The sequence below is a fragment of the Castanea sativa genome, chromosome 9 (assembly GCF_040712315.1).
Source record: "Castanea sativa cultivar Marrone di Chiusa Pesio chromosome 9, ASM4071231v1".
NCBI classification, from domain to species: Eukaryota; Viridiplantae; Streptophyta; class Magnoliopsida; order Fagales; family Fagaceae; genus Castanea; species Castanea sativa.
The window spans coordinates 18,583,967-18,606,517 of NC_134021.1; the positions used below are offsets into that span (position 1 = coordinate 18,583,967).

The 22,551-nt window shown below is 34.1% G+C and overlaps 2 protein-coding genes across 2 annotated transcripts; one reads left to right on the forward strand and one right to left on the reverse strand.

Annotated features, from left to right (window-relative positions):
- Positions 1-8,531: 8,531 nt before the first annotated feature.
- Positions 8,532-13,247, forward strand: LOC142609540 (uncharacterized). Its single transcript, XM_075781143.1, has 7 exons — positions 8,532-8,805; positions 8,941-9,018; positions 9,956-10,062; positions 11,420-11,497; positions 11,857-11,958; positions 12,260-12,341; positions 12,905-13,247. The coding sequence occupies exons 1-7, from the start codon at positions 8,649-8,651 to the stop codon at positions 13,021-13,023; spliced, it is 723 nt and encodes a 240-aa protein (XP_075637258.1). The 5' UTR covers positions 8,532-8,648; the 3' UTR covers positions 13,024-13,247.
- An 80-nt stretch (positions 13,248-13,327) lies between these two features.
- On the reverse strand, positions 13,328-15,150 carry LOC142609539 (uncharacterized). The gene has a single exon (XM_075781142.1). It carries the CDS (start codon positions 15,046-15,048, stop codon positions 13,492-13,494), a length of 1,557 nt encoding a protein of 518 aa, XP_075637257.1. The 5' UTR covers positions 15,049-15,150; the 3' UTR covers positions 13,328-13,491.
- Positions 15,151-22,551: the final 7,401 nt, after the last annotated feature.

The following is a 22,551-nucleotide window of genomic DNA, read 5'->3' on the forward strand; positions in this document are numbered from 1 at the left end:
CCAATATCTAAGATGCTAGATTGGGTGATAAAGTGGGGATGAGAAATCTTAAGCTCCCTTGAATGGATTTTTTTTTTTTTTTTTGTATATAATTTATCTTGGTGAGATAAAAATAAGTTGTATTTAGTAACGAAAAAATTTAAAAAAATTATACCTAAGAAATTAAGAGGCACATTATAGATGTGGGTAGACGAAGCCTCAAAATGCACAAATTAAGCCCGGGTCAAATGACCTCCAGTGCTAATTGGACTTTTATGAATAAAAGGAGATCAGTTTGTCTTCTTTTTATTATTTAAAGGTCAATTGAACTTGACAAGTTCTTCTATCGAAAGTTCAAATGAAATAAGTGATCGAGTTCTCTTTCTACAATTTAATTTATAAATTAAGAGCTATACCAAATGCATCCTAAAGTTCAATCCAACTTACTTAAGGGTCCATTTGAGATTCACTTATTTTGCTAAAAATATTGTAGGTAAAGGTAAATATTAACTGAAATAGTACCGTAAGACTTATAAATAGTACCAAAAAGTACAGTAAGATCCATGAATAGTAACAAAAATAAGTTGAATAGTAAAATAAGTTAGCAAAAATAATCTTTACCAAACGAACACTAAGTGAGGTTAGAATTAATTTTTTTTGTGAAAATGTGTACATTAAAACATCAAACTTAAAACCAAAAGTTGATTTGTTTTGGTAGGTTTGTAAAATGCCAAACGCTCCCTAAAGTTGAAGTTTCAAATCATAACTGAGTAGAAAGAAAATAAAAGGGAAAAAACTAACTGAATTCATAAGCTCAGATAGTCTCTGTTGTGGATATAAATAAAACAATCGCTATCTATTGGTAGTTGATTGCTCGGAATGTCGAGATTGCCCCTTGCATTGAGCATGAAGAGCGAGTATTTATGCGTCTATGTACAATGGGAGTAAGAAGCCTGACATCATATCTGATGTATATATTCCAAAAAGAAAGTGTGAAAACTTGGGCGGCTAAACAACATCGTAAAATGCGCCACTTGGATTTTTTTTTCCCCTTGTTTTTATTAATCAATTAGATAATTCGCATGCAACAAGAATCAGAACTGTAAATTACGAAAATATCCCCCTTGTTTTTATTATTATGATTATTTCCAATGATATGGTAGAATTTATAAGTTATAACTCTAGGGTCTACTCCATAATAATTCATCTCAAAGTACTCATGGATTTTTGGGTTTCACTTAATTTAATTGATTAGTAAAATGACTTGTAACCAAATTGAGAATTTTAGATTGAATGAAACTTATTAGTGTCTTGAGCTGATAAAAAGAATTAGCATTCAATATCAAGTTAATTATGTGATGATAAAGACTCTAAAATCTTAGTGGTTATACTTTAGGTTCTTTAATTGAATTCAACGACACTATTGCATTAATGAATAAATCGCATAGTTACATTTAATTGTTATAGCAAGATAATATATACATATAGATATATATATATATATACATGGAAAATGTTGTAAAATAATTTGTAACTATAATATTAATTTATATTTTTTGGAGTCTCCCTAAAAAAAAATTATATTTTTTGGAGTAATCTATAACTGCAAACTATTTTACAATATTTTTACAAACTGTTGATGTAATGAATTTTTTTTTTTTTTTTTGAAAAGATGTAATGAATTCTTACTAGTTCTCATATGAGCACATCACATTTTCACTTACTAATAATCCCTCACCACATCAACAGTCTATAAAAAAAATTGTAAATAATTTGTATCTCCACCTTTTTATTTTATTTTTTGGTTACACTTATAAATACAAAAATGCAATTATATTCAATTCAAGAACTCTAAATTAACCCCTTCAAAAAAAAACATAGCTTTTATTTATATATTTATTATTAATAGTAAATAAAAAAAATAAAAATAACCTTTACCAACAAGCAATAGAACCCTCAATTATATAGCATAAAGATGTAAAAATAGATATGATGGAGGTCTTCCTCTTTCCAAGTCTTCTCGCTGTCCTTGGACCATCCAACTCCAACGTAATTCTACGCATCAACTTGTGTCTGTCTGCTACTCATGTTCGCGTTGATTACGTTTTTTTTTTTTTTCCCTTTCTTTGTTTAGTATTTTATGATGTCATGTCAGTAGGTGATGATGTTATGTGAACTCATATAGTACGGTGTAACTACCCCGCTGAAACACAGACACTCTAAACCACGCGCCCAAAATATATGAGCAAATCGGTCTGTTAAGTAGTCACACGCGTTTCATTTGCGCCTTGAGTCGTAGCTCATCGACGTGTACATTGCAATGAACCACAATTCATTGAAAAATTCTTCTTTTAGTATGATTTTTTATACTTCACATTATCATAAGGTTTTGGAAAATTATAAAATTGACGTTTCAACGCTCGTTTGCTCTTCAAAGTTATGCTCAACTTCTAGTCAACTCAATAGGTATTATATTTTGTTGGTGTATAAAGGATAAAAGATTTGAGATTCAAATTTTTTGTCTATTTCAAAAAATGATTGGTGTCTTAACTTGATGATTATAATAAGTAATCATTTGAAAAAGTATTTTGTCATCGAATAAGAAATCTAGGATTCGAACAATTCTATTTACACTAAAAAAAATGATTAAGAGATTTGTGATTTACATTATGCCTACATCAAAAATTGACTAGTATCTAAGAGCAATCATTTGATAAAATCTTAAGTCGTTGAATAAAATATTTGATATTTGAACTTCATCCACACAAAAAAAAAAAAAAAATGATTAGCATTTAAGTCTGATAATAAGAGCAATTATCACGGAATAACGTTATACCTTAAAATTATACTGTATCTTAAAAAAAGAGTTAAGCTCAATCTATTGGAATCTTTTGAGCAAATCTTGATTACGAATGATAGTGAGTTTAAATTAGTTTTTTTTTTTTAATAAATGTTTTTATAGTAGTTTTGTTTATATAAATGTGTATGAACGCTCACTTTTTAAGATACGTGGTATTTTTAGTTTTTTACCCACTTTCAACGTGTCTTTTTCGAATCCAAAGCCATCATAAGTTGATATCTTTTTGGGTAAGTATAAGTGGATCTCAACGTATCATAAAAATTTGTAGTGCTTTGAAGCATATCTTGCTCGATGGTTTGGTCACATCTATTATCTATACCTCCACTTACTTGCACATGCATAGACTAAGATCTTCTTTGATTGAGATAAGCTTCCATTTCGTTGCAATCATTTTGTACTAACAAACGAGGATCAACTATTAGCTTTTTAGTGATGAATATTCCAACCTTAAGTGCAAAGAATTGTCAATCAAAGAATAATTGTATTAGTATGCAGTCCACACATTAGTCTCTAAGTACAGCTCAACCCAACTCAACATATACATATATATATATATATATATAAAATTTATTGTTCATTTTTTACTATTCACCGCAATAATTTATAAAGTATTAGAAGAATCCAAGTCACAAAATACTAACTAGGGGTAGATATACAAAGTACAAACACAATCAGCTTATTTGGGCAAGCTAATCATTTGTGCCATACGATCACCTGGTAGGGCTACGTTTACGTAGTATATGAAAAGATTGGCCCATGTTTAGCAACGTGGAGATCAGTTGGTGCAATTTAAAACTAGAGCCAGAGAAGCACATCACTTTAAAAATAAAATTTAGGTTTATAATAAACTGAATTTCAAAGACAATATATGGCCAACCTTCAATGAATTGAAAAAACAATTCATAGAATCTATTAAGAATAGAAAATGGAAACTATTAGTTGTTCGTTTTGCATGCACCTAGACTAGTTTTGGACATTTTAACGGTTGAATTCCATTATTTGAAATAACTTGGGACTTTTTTTTTTTTTTGAACTTGGGACATATTGGTTTTTATAATTAATTAAGTTTATAACAAGTTATGGCAGACCGCGAGGTGCTGTCTGGTCCCTATTTTGTGGAATCTCTTGCTCCTCCTCGTGCAATAAAATTGTCTTTATTTAATAGAATGTTTTTAAGTAATGATGGATTTTGGATCCGCCGTTCATGTGAAACAATGTGATACCACATCATTATATTTTGAAAGTACCAAATAGCTGAATAAGTATTCTCAAATGATACTTTCACCTTTCATAAGCTTTAGGTATTGGATGAGGCTGTATAGATTTTTTAATATATGTGGAATAGTGTAAGAATAGGGATGTTAATGAGGCAAGGCAAAGCTAGATTATGGGTGCCTTGTTCCCACCCAATTCTCTCTTTCTAGGGGAGATGTGAACACATGTGGGACAAGTTGGGTTCAAGACAAGTTTGAGATATTTTGTTATCTCCTAATGAGGTGATTTCAACATTAATAAGACTAAGATAAAAAAATTTTAAAAAAATGTTAAAAAATAAAAGAAGAAGAAGAGGAACAGTTTGTGGGCGTGTTAAGAGATAGAGATATGAAGTATTTTGGGGATAGTAATATAAAATATAAATTATAAATAGGATGTGTATAAATAATTTAAATATATATCAAATAAAAACATATATATACACACACACATTCAGGGCGAGGCAAGTCAAGACGGGCGAGGCAAGGTGAGTCAAGTGCAGTGGGAAATTTTTGTCATCCCTATGTGTGAAGGATTTAGGATTCTTCTTTGACCAACTAAACAATTTTCATTTTTATAGAATAAAAAATATACTAAAACCCAAAACTAAATTGATAAGTGAAAAATAAAACTAGTAAATATCTAGCATTAGAAAAATATAAAATAAAAGCAAAAAATAAAAACTGATTATTTCTTAATACATTTCAACTCAATCATTAATCAAAATGAAATTTGATGCTCTTTTAAATCATGAAAGTAATTTATAATTTATTTTATACTAAATTTCATAACTTATTTTGTTTTCAATGTATAAAATTAAAGAGTCATTCAGAATTTATTTTCCATTAGCTTATTATACGTTGATGTTCTTTCAACCAAAAAACTAATTAGTGTCGCCAAGTTAAAACACACACACACAAATAATAATAATAATAATAATAATAATAATAATAATAATAATAATAATAATAATAACTGTAGAGATAGGAGGCCCAGGAGCATTTGTTAGGCTGTGGCCTTGTCTGAAGACATATAGACAATAGAGAAAACGTAAGAATTAGAGCGCTACGAGCAAATTATAGCTGCTAGGGTTATGGAAAATAGTCCAAGAAAGAATGCCTCCTCGACTAAGCAAAGCAAAGAGCAGAAGGTTTGGTCTGCCAGGGAAGGCAACACCCTGGAAGGTTCTGCTGATAAGAATGAACTGTAGGAAGGCCTGTGACAGGGAAGCTAACAAAATATCTAGGAGAAAGCTGCAAACATCGCATTAATGGTTCTGCAGCTAACTCTCCGACCACATTAATGTGGAAGTGATACCTGAATGGTGGAAATACAAAAGGAAGGAGTATATAATGAGGAAGGAGGTCCTTATGAAAGGGGGACAAAATTGTAAGAAAATTGGAGTGAACTCCCCAAAGACGTCAGGAAGGTGCTGATTGGACAAAAATCAAAGCCAATATCTTGACCTACATGTAGATGGTGGAAATACAAAAGGAAGGAGTATATAATGAGGAGTATGCGTGTGTGTGTGTGTGTATATATATATATATATAAGATTTTCTCTCCTCGAACTGTGCCGAGGACGATTTAGTTCGTGCAAAACAGTTATATTCTGGTTCTTATTGTCATTTGGGTTTACTATAATCATTGCTTGATCCATTAAAATCTAGTTTTCCAACCCACTTTCTAGAAATTTATTGTATTAAGCTCTTTGGGCCGAAATCCTTCTTACTTTAGGCAAAGGATCCATACTCAGTCCTTACAATAATAATAATAATAATAATAATTGTAAGGTCACAATTTGCACCCAAACCCAAAACTAAGATTGGGATAAGCCCAAAAAGCCCAATACAATGAATTTGTAGAGAGTGAGTTTGAAATCTAGGTTCTAGTAACGTTAAATAACAAAGATAATGGGCTAGATCGCAACATTATACAAATGAGATAGTTTATATAACAAAAATTGTCCTCGGACTTAAGCCGAGAAGGCTGGATCCTATATTTCTCTTTCTTAAAAACAAGTTACAGATATTGAACTTAATGTCTACAGTGTTTTCTTTCTCCTCTTTTCGATCCCTTTTCCTGAATGTCTTCTTCTCCTTTTATACCATCTTTCTTCCTTTCTCCATCCTCCACGTATGGATCAGGTTACTGGTTTACATACTTGTCCCATCAGCCCATCCCTGAAGTCTTTGGAGGTAGCTGTAAGGCTGAACCCTGATGCTCAAGCATCACTTCCCCATTAATGCGTCCAAAGGTTTAGCTGCAAAGCATTCAATGCGGTGGTAGCAGCTTTATCTTAGATATTTCCTAGCTTTTCTTCCTATCCAGTACACCCTCCATGCATATCCTTACTTATAGGATCTCCTACAACCTCGCATTTGGACATCGGGCAACCCTTTCCTATCTCGGCTTTTAATAGCCGAGAACAGACTCATCCTCGGAAAACCTTCTGGGATGACCTTGATTAGCCTCCACCTCTTTATCCATCAACACTTCTTCTTGAATCGATATTCCCACATTCTCGAACCATTTAGTGTCCTTAGATTGAGCCTTTGGCCCAATACATATTCCTAGGCCCCTTAACCCTACAGATAACAATAACAATAATAATAATAATAATAATAATAATAATAATAAGTGAAGTTATACAACAAAATATCTAAATTATAAAATTTCGAACTTTTGAGTCTTTGACAATTGATTTATAAATATCAAACAACCAAAGTCATGTATTTGTGTTAAATAAGGGCTAAAATCCAAATTACACCCATTTTAAGTTTGTGTGGATTGTCATTATGGCCCTTACAATTTATTCATGTCTTTTTAGTCCTTAAACCTTAAAATTTTTGTCAAGTTGATCATTTTGTCCATTGATGTTTACATAACTATCACCCTAAAAAAAATTACATAACTAGCATTAAATGTATTAAAACAAATTAATATCACATATGTGAAGAATAATAGTTTCATAAATAACAATGGCCAAAATGACTAATTTGACTAAAATGTTAAAATTTAAATTTTGGAAAAACCCATGCTAGCCTATCTTACTAGATCCCAAAGGCTCAAGACCCATTGGAGAAGCTAAGTATGGACTGTGTGAAGGAAGTTGGCTTTGGGCCCTATCACAACAGACCCAGCCTAGAGGTTTGGGTGACAGGTCAAAGAAAAAATTGCTCGAGGAAGTCCTTAGGTGGTCAGCTTAACACCGACTAGTGATGAGGGAATCAAAATAAGGTGCAAACACAGTGGGGTCGGTAACTGAGGATTGATAGTGCCTTTGGGGAGTTTGCTGTTGAACTTGACGTCTGAAACAAGTTTCAATGGAATCCTCAAAAGTAATGATGATTCTTTGGGATTCCAACTGAAGTGGGAATGCATAAAAAGTGGTGAGACCACAATGGTTAAGACCCTACTAAGAGAAGCTATATAAGGAGGAGAAAGGCACTCAAGGGGAGGTAAGTGAAAATTCTGTGGAAGAAGAGAGAGAAGGAACAAGAAGTGAGTGTGATCAGTGAATAGAGTTAAAGGCTGAGAAAAAGGTCTAGAGGTAATAAGGGGGGCTATTGACAAGTTCACTGAGGGCAATAGGGATTAAGCTTGAAATCCAATTTGCAATATTGAAAGAAAGCCCACATATAAATTAATTGTGGAGCCCAAACCCTGTGACTCGAACGATTCTCCTGGCGGGGTTGGGTGCCACAATGTCGTAACTTTCAAATTTCCTCATCAACTTTAACAATAAACTTGTCAACTTAGGATGTCATAAATAAACTCAACTATGTATGAACAACACGTGCTTAACTCTAGAAAAAGATCGTTTAGCTAGTAGACAAAGCAAGTTCAAAGGCCAAGTTTAGATTTGGCTATTAAATAATTACAGATCAGATATAATAATGTGTTTGTAAAGAACTTCACCTGTGAAGCTTGGTTAAAGCATGTGTGTGTATATATATATATTAAATATTCATATGTATAATGTATAACATATTTATATAAACTTGAGTCTAGATTGAGTAAGTCTATAGATCATGGCATAAGATATAAAATTATTTTATATATACTTTGTTAATAATAACATATATAGTCAATTTCATAGCAAAAATCATATATAAATTTTAACAATACAGAATTGATTAATCTAATTTTTATAAGTTTAAAAATAGAAATCATTTTATCTAAGTAATTAGAATAATATAATTTATTTATTAGCAGTTACTAACATATATTTATTAATTTTAAAAAAAAATAGAAAAAAAATTTACCTTACTTATTTTTATAAGAAAATAAACCAATTTTAAATATATAACGTAGTTCATTAATGAACTTTGAGTTTTATTTTTTCTTTGAATAAAAAGAAAAAAGAAAACAAAATCATAAAAGTTTAATCCTTTACCGTTAGGAGCAGGCCCGGTCCATAAAACTCTCCTTATCTAAGCGAGAGAGGAAAAAAACATTTCCGACAATTTGATAGCACACTATTGTTTTCAATTTTCTTCTCACAGTTCACTCGGTCACTCCAAATTCTACACAACCATTAACCACCATCACCATGGCGGGAATGGCGACCTTCAATCTCTCTTCTGCTTCATCTTCCATCTACAGCCGTCCATCACTACCATCATCAAAAGCTTCATCACTTTTTTTCTCATCGAGGCCGTCCATTCTCCCAATGCAGCGAACTCCGTTCCGTTCCAGAATACTTCCAAGTATAAATGCCCCTCCGTTTATTTGTTACCTTTCTCAGTTTTGTTAGAGCTTGAGAGTTCAATTTCAAAAGGTTATATTAATGACTTGTTTGTGTGCTTCTTCTTTTTTTTTCTTTTTTTTTTTTGCATTTGCAGAGATTTATGCATTTTCTAGTAACGATATCAAAGTGGGTTCCAACATTGAAGTCGACGGCGCTCCTTGGAGAGTTTTGGGTATTGTTTCTAAAAGATATTCTGTAACAATTATTAGCTGCTTTTTACTGAGTTTTGATTTCTAAGTACTGCATTGTGTGTGTGTGAGTGAATTATGTGTTTTTTTGAGGGTTTAAGCCTTGTGAAGGGAAATTGTTGAAATGTATAGGAAGAAAAGAAATTGAACTTGGGAATATACTTCTACTATTTTAAGAGAGTGATTTATTTGGTACTTTGGGCCCAGTTAGCTTAACTGGTAAATTCTTTTGTCTCTTATTGAGGAACATGAGTTTGAATCCCGCCAAAAAGAAACTCATTGGTGTCTTGGCATGATTGTAAAGAGCAATCATTATGAAACGCAGTATTCATCAGTAAAGAGCAATGATATAAAAAATGGACCTACCATTTATGTGAGGGTAGAGAGTATTCCTCTTGGAGTACTGAATCATTTTACTTCTCAAGATTGGCTGGTTTGCATCCTTTTTTTTCTTTCTTGTGAATCATACTATCGAGTGAGAACAAGTTGTATTTTGTAAACCAAATTTTAAAATTGAAGCAGACTGAATCCATTTTTTTGTGAGTCGGAAGTTACTTTGCTTTGCTAAGTATATTCATGAACTAATATATCTTTAGGGTAATATGCATGTCAATTTTATTTTGTGCATAGCATTAGTGCAGTTGTCAATACACAGTGCCCAAAAACAATAAAGTTCTTTGTAATCGTATGTGTCATTGCGTGTTCCCTTTCAACGAGTCCTTAAGAGACAAGAAATTGGGTTTGGTATTGTCCAGTGATTAGATTTGGTAGTTTTCAAAATATACTTACTTAGCCACTTCCATATATTTGCCTTTATATCTGCGGTGACCATTCTGTTTTTCTAGGAGGAATCTTTTTATTCTTTAGGGAACCCCTCTGTTTTTGTAGCTTGAATGCCCATTGGCCTTTGCCCTTCTGCAGAGTTTCTTCATGTGAAACCTGGAAAAGGTGCAGCATTTGTGAGGACCAAGATGCGTAATTATATAACAGGAAACACGGTTGAGAAAACTTTTCGAGCTGGAGTCACGGTAATGTCTTTCATACTGCATACAGTTACATCATTAAGTTATGTGTCCTGGTACCTTGTAAGTTAAATATAGTTTGCAATGGCTAACATATGAACAACTTAACTATGTTATGTTGTTGTTGGAAGTTGGAACTTAATTGAATCACTTTATTTAGTACATCAATTAAACTTTGGATAAGTGAAAGATTTGTCATTTTTCATTGGGATTCTTTTCTAGTTTTTACTTGCTGCTTACATTTGCTGCTTCATCATATAAGATAGACAATGGAAAGGATTAGATGCTCCAACTTATGGTACCTTGCAAGCTAGCACTAAATTTTTAGTTAACTTAAAGTGTAATATTTTCTTCAGCTAATTTTATTTTAAATGTGAATTTACTTCGCATCTATTTTACAGAAACCTTGTAAAGGTGCATCATTTTATTTTTAGGGAAATTTTCAAACTAGGGATTGTTACAAAGTAATTTATTTGTATGTCTTAAGTTGTTTAATTTCCCTTTGCCTTCAGTTGTATAGCTCAGCTTTCAAGTTGGGATCCACCAGTGTAAAAGGGTTAAACCATTCATCTCAGCTGTTGTTTAATTTCCCTTTGCCTTCAGTTGTTTAGCTCAGCTTTCAACTTGGGATCCACCAGTGTGAAAGGGTTAAACCATTCATCTCAGCTGGAGGTGACATAAGCTATGATATGGCTATTGAGGTCCTTTTTCTGGGTGGCTCTGTCTGTGCTTTCTAAACTATCACATATTACGGCCAAAAAATCATCAATAAGACCAGAAAACTTAAATTCTCATATGACATTTGGGAGATGAGGATTCTCTAACGTATTCTAGAGCCCTAGTACTTTGTTCTTGTTATGACATGGTCACTTCTTTGAATTTCACAGTGTTGGTAGTTGCTTCTTTTATTTATTTATATATGGGATGTTGCTTTTTAGGAGCTCAGCTATAAGTCCATTATTCATTGCATATTATGCAATGTGAAATATCTTAAATAGTAAGAAGCACGGACGTGGACACAAATTGAGATGGACACAACAAGACACAATGACCTGAAAATTCTTGAAAAATTAAGACACAATGCAGTGGGAATACGACAATTAGTCAATATATATAGGAAAATGTTATGTTTATTTTAAAATTTCAAAATAAATAACTATCAAAAATACAAAATCTTTAAAATATATCTAAAACCAAAGGAATTAAAAAAAAAAAAATCCTTCTCAACACATTGAGGTTTGTGATTATAAAGTCCATTGGAACATATGGCACCCATGATAATGCTCATATATCTATATTATACCGTGCCTCTCCAAGTCTCTCTCTCTCTCTCTCTTGTCCTTATGTGTAGTTGTTTGTCCAGATTGATGAGGCAGATATATTCAAGGAAACAAAGCAGTTCACATATAAAGATGGCTCTCAATTTGTCTTTATGGATCTGGTATTTTTCAGTATCCTAATCTTCTGATATGTTTGTTAGCATAGTGTTTATGAGAAAGAAAGAAATTGCCATAAAAATTTATTTTTCTCTTTTACAACTGATTATAAGAATTTTATTTTGATAATTCAATAGTTATAACTTGGGAGGGGAGATTTGAACCTTGTATGTATCCAATGGAAACATCAGGAGGTGCCAATCAATTGAGCTACAAGCTCTTGGCTAATTATAAGAATTAAAAATTCTTGTGTGTGTGATGACTAGTTAGACATCTACTTCAGGACTCTTGGTATCAGTTCCTTTTTGGTGCTTATATGTTGTCTTAAGGTATTTTCTTAGTTTTTAATGTTGTATTTTTACAGAGTACGTATGAAGAAATCCGTCTTAATGCTACTGATGTTGGGGATAAGACAAAGTTTCTGAAAGAGGGAATGGACTGCACTGTTCTTTTTTGGAACGGAAAAGTATTTTCTATATCTATTACCCTCTCATTCTTTATTTTCTATTGTTTTGTTTGCAAAAGAGCATTGTGCTTTTCTAGAACTGTGTTTAAGAGGGTGCTCTGTAAACTTTAGGTGAATTGCTGCATTTATGCACCGTCAGTTGAAAACTGAGCAATGTTCTTATTCATTGGTGTCATATTTTAGTGCCCTTATATTCACAAGTTAGATGCATATGCTTGCATGTATACAGATGGCATCACTAGATGTTTATTATTGTTGCTAATAATATCATTTAACAATCTTCTTGTTTGAATTCTTGCAGATTATTGATTTTGACCTGCCCATCACAGTTAAGTTGAAAGTGGTTGATGTAGATCCTGGACTTAAAGGTGACACTGCTCAAGGTAATGTCATTTGCTTTCTCTTGAAATTTCCAAGGACCAAATTTATACTGTAGTAGATCTAAATTCTGATCAATTCATGAAATGTGGGGACGAAGGGCCGTACGCAGGCAGGTCCATCCTGTTACTGTGTTCAAATTTCCCTGGACTGATCAAAATGTACTCACAAGTTGGGCACAGCAGATAATCAAAATGATCCTGCAAGACTAAGTATAAACCATGCAGAATGTGCATCTAAATGATTATGTAGGTTTCAATGTGCAAATTTAAGTAAATGATTGTTTGCTAATGAGACATTTGGAATCTCCTACTCTGCATTTTCATTAATGGAATACAAAAATTGAATAAGAAGTGTACTTTTTCTGATTTGTCCATTGTGTTTGCAACTATAAAGCTATGAGGTAATGTCTGGATACCAAATGGGACGGGGCTCATTTGTCTTTTTAATAAGTTTCAATCATGGGGACCCTCTTTTCCTACCCCTTCCCCCCTCTTCCACCTTCTTCTTCTTCATATTTCATTTAATTTCTTTAGCTTACTATTTGAGAAATGAAATCTTGTGGCAGGTGGATCAAAGCCAGCAACTGTTGACACTGGTGCTGTGGTTAATGTTCCGTTGTTTGTAAATATAGGCGATGAGATATTGGTGGATTCTAGAACAGGGCAATACATGAGCCGTGCATAAGTTTTGCCTTGGACATTTCCTGTCACCAGCCATTTATATATAATTTTCAGTATTATCCGAGAGTCTTGTGCCTTCATTTGGGGCAAGAAATGTACATCAAGCTTTAGCGTAGCAAATGGTTGCAAATGTTAAATTGTACTCTCAATTGTTGACTCGTTTAAGAATTTTTATAGGTTGTAATTTCTTTTTGTATGAGAAGAGAGAAAAATTATTAGCCATTCAAACGGATTAGTACATCTAAATAGCGAAGTTAATAATGGGAATAATTTGTAACACACTTATGGTCACTGGTGCAGAGTATCGTTATAATGAAACAGTTCGCAGTTTATCAATAATTGAGAATTACATCGAGCAATGAGTCAAACTATACACTACTATCACCACAACAACGACAATCACTACTACTACTAAATTCTATTTTGCAATTTTATTATATTCGGAGTCATACTCACAATTACTTAATTCTCTTTATCTTGGCTTGCCATTGGGAATCACACCTCGCTTCAACGCTGTGCCATATATACTACGAGCGGCCAAGGGCCATCTCCGTTTATTGTACCCCTCGATTAAGAGGTTATAAGACATTCTGCTGGGGATTATTATTCTTTCATCCATGAGGACCAGAACTAACAAAGCCTCATCTACCCTGCCTACAGCACAAAGTGCTCGAATTACATTGTTAAAGGTGATTGCTCCAGGAGAATTCCCCATTCTTATCATATCATGCAGATTGTCCAATGACTTCCCAATCTTCCCACCCTTACATAGAGCTTGGATCATTAGGCAGTAGGTACTGGGGTCTATGTCATAAAACTCAGTTTTCATTTTCTCAAACACTTCGTGTGCATCTTTCAGCAGGTCTTTTTCTTTCCAGGATCTCCTGCATAACCCTCTCAAAAGAAGATTCATAATCCTTTTGTCTACTTCAATACCATCCTCCACCATTTCCTTATAAGTTCGTAGTGCTGACCGGATTTTACTCCATTTTAGCAATCCATGCAACAAGGTGCTATAACTTATACAATCAGGCTTGCAATTTCTCTGTTTCATTTGCTTCAAAACAACTATACCCTTCAAAGGCCTGCCCTCCTTACAATACCCTTGAAACAGAGTATTGTAAGTGACCACACTTGGTGTCAATCCCATCTCCACAGCTTCATTAAGCAATTCCATTGCCTCATCTGACCTACCCACTTTACTAAAACCATCCATAACAGCTGTGTATGTATAAACATCAGGCTTCATTGAATCTTCCTTGACCTTTAACAACAATTCAAATGCTTCCTCCACCCTCCCCACATAACACAACCCCTTTAACAAGCAATTGTATGTCTGAATAGTGGGCTTGCAACCTATTGTGCCCATGAAATCAAAAACCTCAAAGGCTCTCTGCATTCTACCTCTTTTGCACAATGCATTTATGAGAATAGTGATAGTTACAACGTCTGGGTGAAAACCCTCTTCTACCATGTGGTCCAAGACTTGTTTAGCCTCATCCAGCTGATTTTTCTTGCAGTGGCACCTGAGGACAATGGAAAATGTCCAAGAATCTGGTTCTAGCTCATAAGATGATAAATCAGAGAACAGTTTCAAGGCAAAGTCTGGATCTTCTGCTATAAACAAAGCCATGAGCACACCATTGGCTCCAGATATGGTACTAAAGCCACCATCTTTGACAATAGAACTGAGAAATTCAGTTCTTTCTTTAGAGGGTAACTCTCTAATTTTATCTGCCAATTCCTGTACGTGAAATCTACTAGTTCTCTTATCAATACCCAGGTTCTTTTCTACCTGTTTGATAGGTAAAACCTCAACTTTATCAACCAGGTAATTCCCATGTACGGGTGGGTTAGGATTTGTGGAAGAGAGTGACAGTGTTGTGAGGACAACTAAGTTACCATGTTGTGTTTTCCTATAGTGGCTTCTGTAGATGTTGCTGAAGAAGAAAGGGGTATTGAGCAAAGTGGATTGGACGGGAACGGGAGATTGAATAAGTGTAAAGGGTGCAGGATACGGAGAGTACATCAAATCAGAGAGAGAGAGAGAGAGTGGTGGATAGGTAAAATACGAACTTAAGATATATATAAAGTGTATGCTTTCGTGGACGTTTTGAAAGTGAAGTTACAAAAGGGTGGTGCTGCTATTAAAACATTGAGGCGAATGGGAAGGCTTGTTTGATTGTTTTTATAATAGGAGTAAACTGTGGATTCTGTGCCTCTTCAGATAAGAAATTCAACACGCACACAATCTCCTTAAAAATCTGATTTTAAAAAGGATAGATGTTGTTGCAGAACCCTAAGCACACACCTTAATACAGACACTTTACACACATGAAAAAGTAATGGTCTCCTTTAAAAATGAGCTCTATGGATGGGTCATTTTGAGAATACATTATACATAGGTTTTTTTTTTTTTTTGAGAAGGTTGAGAATACTTAGGTGGTGGGTTCAATTGATTTAAATGATGTGCTATAAATTTGGAGATCTTAAATTTCATCCACTACACTATCAGTCCATGAAATTTCTAAGATATCTCATAGTTTGAGAGTAAAATGATAGACCAAAAGACGGGAACACCACTTCTTTTATAAACAAAGAGTTACATGAGACAAATAAATAATCTGGTTTCCCATATCTTTTTTTCATATAGAGTTCATGCCCAACTCACACTTTTATAAGGTTTAAGAGAGATGATTGATAAGCCATCTTATCTCCAAATTTTTTTAGAAGTTGATTCCTGAACTCAAACCGTCAAACTTGCGAGGCTGCAACCTATTGCGTTGGGTGAAAGATTCTTACCATCACATCAAGCTTGACCTCCCAAGTCCCAACTTTCAGATTACATTCCTAATTTCCACATTCTCCGGGTCGGGGGCACTGTAAATCTATTCACAAGTGCAGAAGTGGAACCTTGATTAGAGAAGCAATGCCAAACGCCATACTTTGTACAATTTTAGATCATGTAAATGTCAGCTAGGCCAAGAGGGTTGAAACTAAAAAGCCCTTAACTTTCAGAAGACATTATCAGGAAGAAAAAAAAAATCAATTTCATTATTGTATGAAACCATCCAAATTCTACTATAAAAAAAAATAATAATAAAAAAAAAAAAAAAAAAAACCCATCCAAGTTCTAACATTCTAACTCAAAATATTGCGCACAATAAGACAACAATACTCACTTTTCATTCCTTTTCATAGTCGTTACATGTTATCTGTGTATACTTATAGCATCTTTAAACTTTACTTGCCAAAAAAAAAAGAGAAGAAAAATATGTAGAAGGGACATGTGAATAAGAATATATAAAAACCCACCCCTTAAAAATCTCCAAGCATTTTAACCTGGGCTTGCTTCTTTCCACCACGATTACCCTTTGTACCAAGAATGGGCTTGAGCAACATCTTCAGGGCCTTGATGAAACCCGAACCACGATGCCCTCGTTTAACTTGCTTTTCCAAAGGTGGTGGAGATGAACCTACTGGTCCAATCAATGGTGCACCAAGTCCAAATCCACCTGCACTTGATGTAAGGCTTCGGCCCAGAACTTGGTTGAGTTGCACCTCAAAGGAGCTTCTTTCAAACCCATCCAACAGTGTGCTTTGTTCATCTCCAGATATCCTAAGAACTACTTCTAGTTCATCCATTGCACCCAATTGCTGAGGAAATGTTAAATGGTTATGCTTTATACGCGAGAATATATGATTTGAAAGCTATGTTATGGCTTGGATTGATGTTTTAAGGTAAAGTTTAGGGAGCCAAAACTGTTAAGAATATATGATAAGTTGTGATTGATGGAGTATAAAGTGGAATACAAAAAAAAAAGGAAGATGATTTGTATTCATGCGAGAACACAGTCTTTGACAATTTTTTCATTTAGTCTTCCACCCCATCTTTTAATTAGTGTCTTGTGCCACTCTTCTTTGAAAGGAAAATAATTACTATTTATTTAACATTCCACCTAAGTAATAGTATTAATTGATTCATGAAATCTTCAACCTAAGAAATGTTTTAATGACTTGATTAAGTTTTATTATTTATTTATATTCAACAGTAACAAATTTCCAATATATAGAGTGCCATGTGTCACTCTTCCTTGAAAAGGAAATAGGTATTATTTATTTAACATTTCACCTAAGCAATGATTTTGAATAATTGATTTATTGAACCTTTCACCTATAAAGATTTTAATGAATTATTTAAATTTTATCATTTATTTATATTCAGCAATAAAAAAATTATTTGCTAAGTATTTAAATTTAATAAAAAATTTGTGCAACCATTTTTTTTTTTGAAAATAATTTTGTGCAACCATTAGTAGGATATTTATATACCTTTTGTAGCCCAAAAATAATAACGAAATCATGTTGATCTTTGGGGTGGAGTATTATATCTACCTAAAGCTCCATAAATGTTACAGTCAGAGCCAAGAAAGAAGTGCTAAAGGTGTAACTTTAGAGCATCCACATCAGTTCTTGTATAATCTTCTATAATACAAAAAATTCTTCATTTTACACATTTTAGTTAAAAAAACACCTACATTAGTGGGGCTAAAACTGTGTAAAATCCTGCAAAACCATCCACGAGCTACAGTAACCGTATAAATACACACGGCTACTGTAGCTCGTTTATACAATATTTATCATTTTCTCGTTCGCTCCTTTTTTTTTTCTCTCTGATCCATGCTCAACAAACTCAATTCTCTCCTTATCTTTTTCTTTTTCCTCAAATGCACACAAACACACCCAAACACAAACAAATCAACTCAGAGAATCAACACAGAGATACACTTTGCTCAAAAAAAAAACACAGAGATACACAAACACATATCGGTGCTTGACTGGATCCGAGCTCGTGGGTCTTGCCGTGGATCGGAGCTCGCGGATCGAGGATTTTAGCTCGCGGACGTGGATCGAAGCTCGTAGATCGTGGATCGGAGCTCGCAAATCGTGATCGGAGCTTGCGGATTGCGAATCAAAGCTCACGAATCATGATCGGAGCTTGTAGATCGCGGATCGGAGCTCGCAAATCGCGGATCGGAGCTTGCGAATCGTGATCGGAGCTCGCGAATCGCGGATCATGGATCGGAGAGGGAGAGTTGATCTGAGCTCGTGATTGGAAAGGGAGAGTTTATCAGAGCTCGTGATCGGAGAGGGAGAGTTGATCTGAGCTCTTGATCGAGAGGGAGAGTTGATCAAGAGGGAGAGGGAGAGTTGGAGAGATGGGTATAAAGAGAGAGAGAGCAAAAATCAAAAATGAGTAGGGAGAGAGAGAGAGAGCGCGCGTATTATATCCAAGGTAGTTGGGGAAATAATAAAAAATTGAAGAAAATTGATTATTTAATTAAAAAATGTAATAGGATAGATGAACTGATGTGAGTGTTTTGTAAAATTGGATGTGTAAAATAGAAAAGTGGGTTTTGAGTGTAAAAGTGGATGTGTAAAATGAAAGAACTGATGTGGATACTCTAAACAAGCCGTTGATCATGAATGGTACTCATTTGTTTCTTCTCTAAATTGGATGTAGAAAATCCTTAGTAGTTTCCCCTTCCTAAACACACAAATACATATTTTGACTGTGGCACCATCTATATGGCACAAGAACTGAGAAATTCAGTTCTTTCTTTAGAGGGTAACTCTCTAAAATTTATCTACTAATTCTCTTATCAATACTACCCTTATTCTTTTCTTCTTGTTTGATAAGTAAACACTCAATTTTATGAACCAAGTACTCTCACTGGGTAGAAGAGAGTGACTATTGTAAGGACAACTAGCCTACCATGTTGTGTTTTCCTACGGTGACTTCTGTAGCTGTTGCAGAAGATGAAAGGGCTATTAAGCAAAGTGGATTGAACCGGAGATTGAAGAAGTGTGGAGGGTGAAGGATAAAGAGAAGACATCAAATCAGAGAGAGGTGGATAGGCAAACTAGAAATTCAATTTGTATAAAGCATATACTTTCATGGACGTTTTGAAAAGGGGTTGCTGCAATAGGAACATTGAGTCAAAAGCAAGATGCATCATTGTTTGTTTGTTTTCAAGGACTAACCTTTGTCTCTTCGGATAAAAATTTCAACATAAATATGGCACATACACACACAATTGCCTCAAATATGATTTTTAAATGCAGTAATTTTTGTTACACAGAGTGAAAACAATTGAAGTTGATTTCACGATTTTAGTTATTTGCACGTAGTGTGTACATATACACTATGTGCAACAATCACTAAACGAGCTTAAAACTAACTAGCCAACCAGTGCAAACAATTGAAGTCGATTTTACTATTTCAGTTGTTTGCACGAAGTGTGAGTAGTTACACAGTGTGTTCAAACATCACTACTCTTTAAATCGAGACCAGTCAACCATTACATATCCCAATACAGAGACTAATTTTTAGACTCAAATCCGCTAATGCCACTTTATCGCATTAGGAGTAAGGTGTAAGGCCCACCCTCTAGTAACCAATGATTACAATGGAGACAAATAGAATCTGGGTTCCCAAGTCCCCCAACTTTCAGATACCATTCTTCTGGCGCTGGAAATCTATTTACAAGTGCAGAAGTGGAACCTAGAGCAGATTAGCAAAGTAATTCCAAACTCCAAACTTGTACAAGCTCAAAGATCATGTCAATGTCAGCAAGGCCAAGAGGGTAAAAAGCAAAAAGCCCTTTGCTTTCAGAAGACGCTATGAAATTATAACAGGTAATCAGTATGTCCTGTCATAATGAATGAAAATTTTTGCAAATTAGAATTCTTCACACCCAATTCCATATTATATAAAACCACCCACCATTCTAACTCAAAATATTGCTCATATAAGACCAAAAAAAAAATCACTTTTCATTCCTTTTCTTAATCGTTACATATTATTTGAGTATACTTTTATATCATTCATCTCTAAACTTTACTTACAAAAAAAAGAAAAATATGTAGAAAGAAAATGTGAATGGGAATTACATAGCTCCTCAAAAATCTTCAAGCGTTCAACTCAAACCCGTACTGATCTGCTGAAAGCTTTCCAAGACATGGGATTTCTTGGATCTGGGACTGGGACTGGGACTTCCTTCTTTGCAGCACCACCATTACCCTTTCTACCAAGAATGGGCTTGAGCAACTTCTTCAAGGCCCTTTGAAAACCTGAACCACGACGCCGACGTTTCATCTGAGTTTCCAAAGGTGGTGGAGCTGGAGCTGGAGCTAGACCAGTTGATCCGATCAATGGTGCTCCAAAACGACCTCCACTTGGTGATGAAAAGCTTCGGCCCAGAATGGCTCGATTGAGTTGCACCTCAAAGGACAGCCTCTCAAACCTGTCCAACAATGTGCTTTGCTCATCTCCAAACTTCCTAAGAACTACTTCTATTTCATCCATTGCACCCACTTGCTCAGGCAATGTGTTTTTTTCCATTGCTTTATACATAAGAATATATGATTTGGAAGCTAAAGCCTAAAAAGGGTTACACTATTAGCGTTTTTTAGTTATGGGTTGGAAAAGATGTTTTAGGTAAGAGTTTAGAAAAGCCAAGCTGATAAATAATTAAGCAATGACATAATAAAGTGAGTCTGTCATCAATTCATTCAAGCAAAGTATCGTAGGGTCAATGAGGTCAGCCCAACCTGCATGGAATGGAAGCTGAAAAGACTGTCAAAACCAATACCCAATTGCCCCAAACGAATTGGTACTACTCTGTAGTCCGTACTAATAAATAAGGAAACAGGTTTCACGAGATGGAGTGATGGGCCATTGTTCTCACTTCTCGGGAAATAGCCAATCGTTCTTGGTAATCTTGCATTCACTATAATCAATTACTAGCACTATATTCAATTACACTTCTTACCAAAAAATAAATTCAATTACACTTTATCATTTTTGTTAAAATTTTGGGCTTTTTGCAAATGTCATTTTTTGTTCTTTGTATGAGTGTGAATTTGTTTTGTTTTGTTTTTATTAAACGTTTGATTTGAAAGCTTGCAATAAATTAAATACTCCGTTTGTATTTTTATTGAAAATTAACGGATTCAATATCATAACATGTTTCTATGTCATCATAAATTTTTTTTTTCAAAATGTCATTATTATTTATTACTTTTTATACATCACATGACCAAATTAATTAAAAAACGGAAAATACTTGTCTCAAACTTAAATTAGAAGTTCAAAAACTAAATTGACAGTTACATCAACTTTTGAACAAGCATATATTATAATTACACATGAAAAAAAAAAATACTATATCATGGCAAAGTGCCAACGGGAATGGAATACCTTTCTCAACCTTTACTAGTGAGTTGATATGGTTTATGGATAAATATGTTGGGTTCATTTTGTATTTGCAGAGTAAAAATAATAATAAGAAGCAATCCCCATTAAAAAATGAACCTATTTATGTTTTTCTTCAAAATATCAAATTGCACTCAGAAGCTAATTGGACACATCAGAAGTAGCAAATTTTAATATGATCTACCTAATGCTCCACATGAATTTCACAGCCGGAGACAAGAAAGAAATGCTAAAGGCTAGAAGCTATTGCACTTTATTCTCTATTGCACGAAAGAAATTATGTTATACACCTTAGTGTTGTTGCTCTTGAGATCTTTTAGGAGGCTTATTTTGGACAAAAGTTGCAAAAGAAATAGTCCTATAAACTTTTGATTGGATATTCTATTCCATGCTTGTTCTATGTGCTACTATAAGCTTGCTTCTCTAAATTGAATGTAGAAATCCTAAGTAGTTTTCCCTTCTCAAACACACACATACATGCAAACAAATTTTAATGTGCCATACAAGATATCATCAACATGAGAGTTCCAATTAGTTTAACCAGTGAAAATTCTATCATCGTACAAGAGACGTATATTAAATCGTACTTACATATTCGACTTATGTTCGAATCTTGCATACATCAAAACATAAACCCATTGGCACTTTGACCTGATGACATATAACAAGCAAACTCTATAGGGTTCAAATCCTTTCGTATTTATTATTTCCATCTATAGGGTTCAAATAAACAATATTACTTATTTTTCCTTACTCTAAATGTTGAAATAGAGTTGAATTGGGGATACATTAGGGCCTAAGAGGGCCCTAGCCCGACTTTACTTGCAGAAAAAGTTTATCATTATTATTTTTTAAAATATATTAGAGCTTAATTTAGATTGGGTTCAAGGAAAATAAAACTTAACTCCCTCATTCTCTCCAAAATCTTTGCCTTCCTACAAATCAACCCAAATAACCACAATCCACAAATCATTAACCTCCCCTAACTCAAACTCCTGACTTCATCCCTAAGTTTTTTTTTTTTTTTTTTTTTTAAGTTGAGGTACTCAAAAGATGGCAAGAGTTCACTTAATGGACCCATAGTGGGCCTCATTTTTGTTAAGTAAGCAACCAGCCGATGCCTTCAAAATAAGGGCCCAATTTCTAGGTCCTCCCGCTCAAATCAAATCAATTGCCACCAAAAATAACAACCCAATATCAAACATCAGCCCGGCCCACGTTCACCATAAACGTGACACATGACACAAATCGCAC

Coding starts and splice junctions, on each gene's coding strand:
- LOC142609540 (XM_075781143.1), top strand. CDS start 8,649: ATGGCGGGAATGGCGACCTTCAATCTCTCTTCTGCTTCATCTTCCATC. Junction 9,019..9,955: donor CGCTCCTTGGAGAGTTTTGG/GTATTGTTTCTA, acceptor GCCCTTCTGCAG/AGTTTCTTCATGTGAAACCT. Junction 10,063..11,419: donor CTTTTCGAGCTGGAGTCACG/GTAATGTCTTTC, acceptor TTGTTTGTCCAG/ATTGATGAGGCAGATATATT.
- LOC142609539 (XM_075781142.1), bottom strand. CDS start 15,048: ATGTACTCTCCGTATCCTGCACCCTTTACACTTATTCAATCTCCCGTT.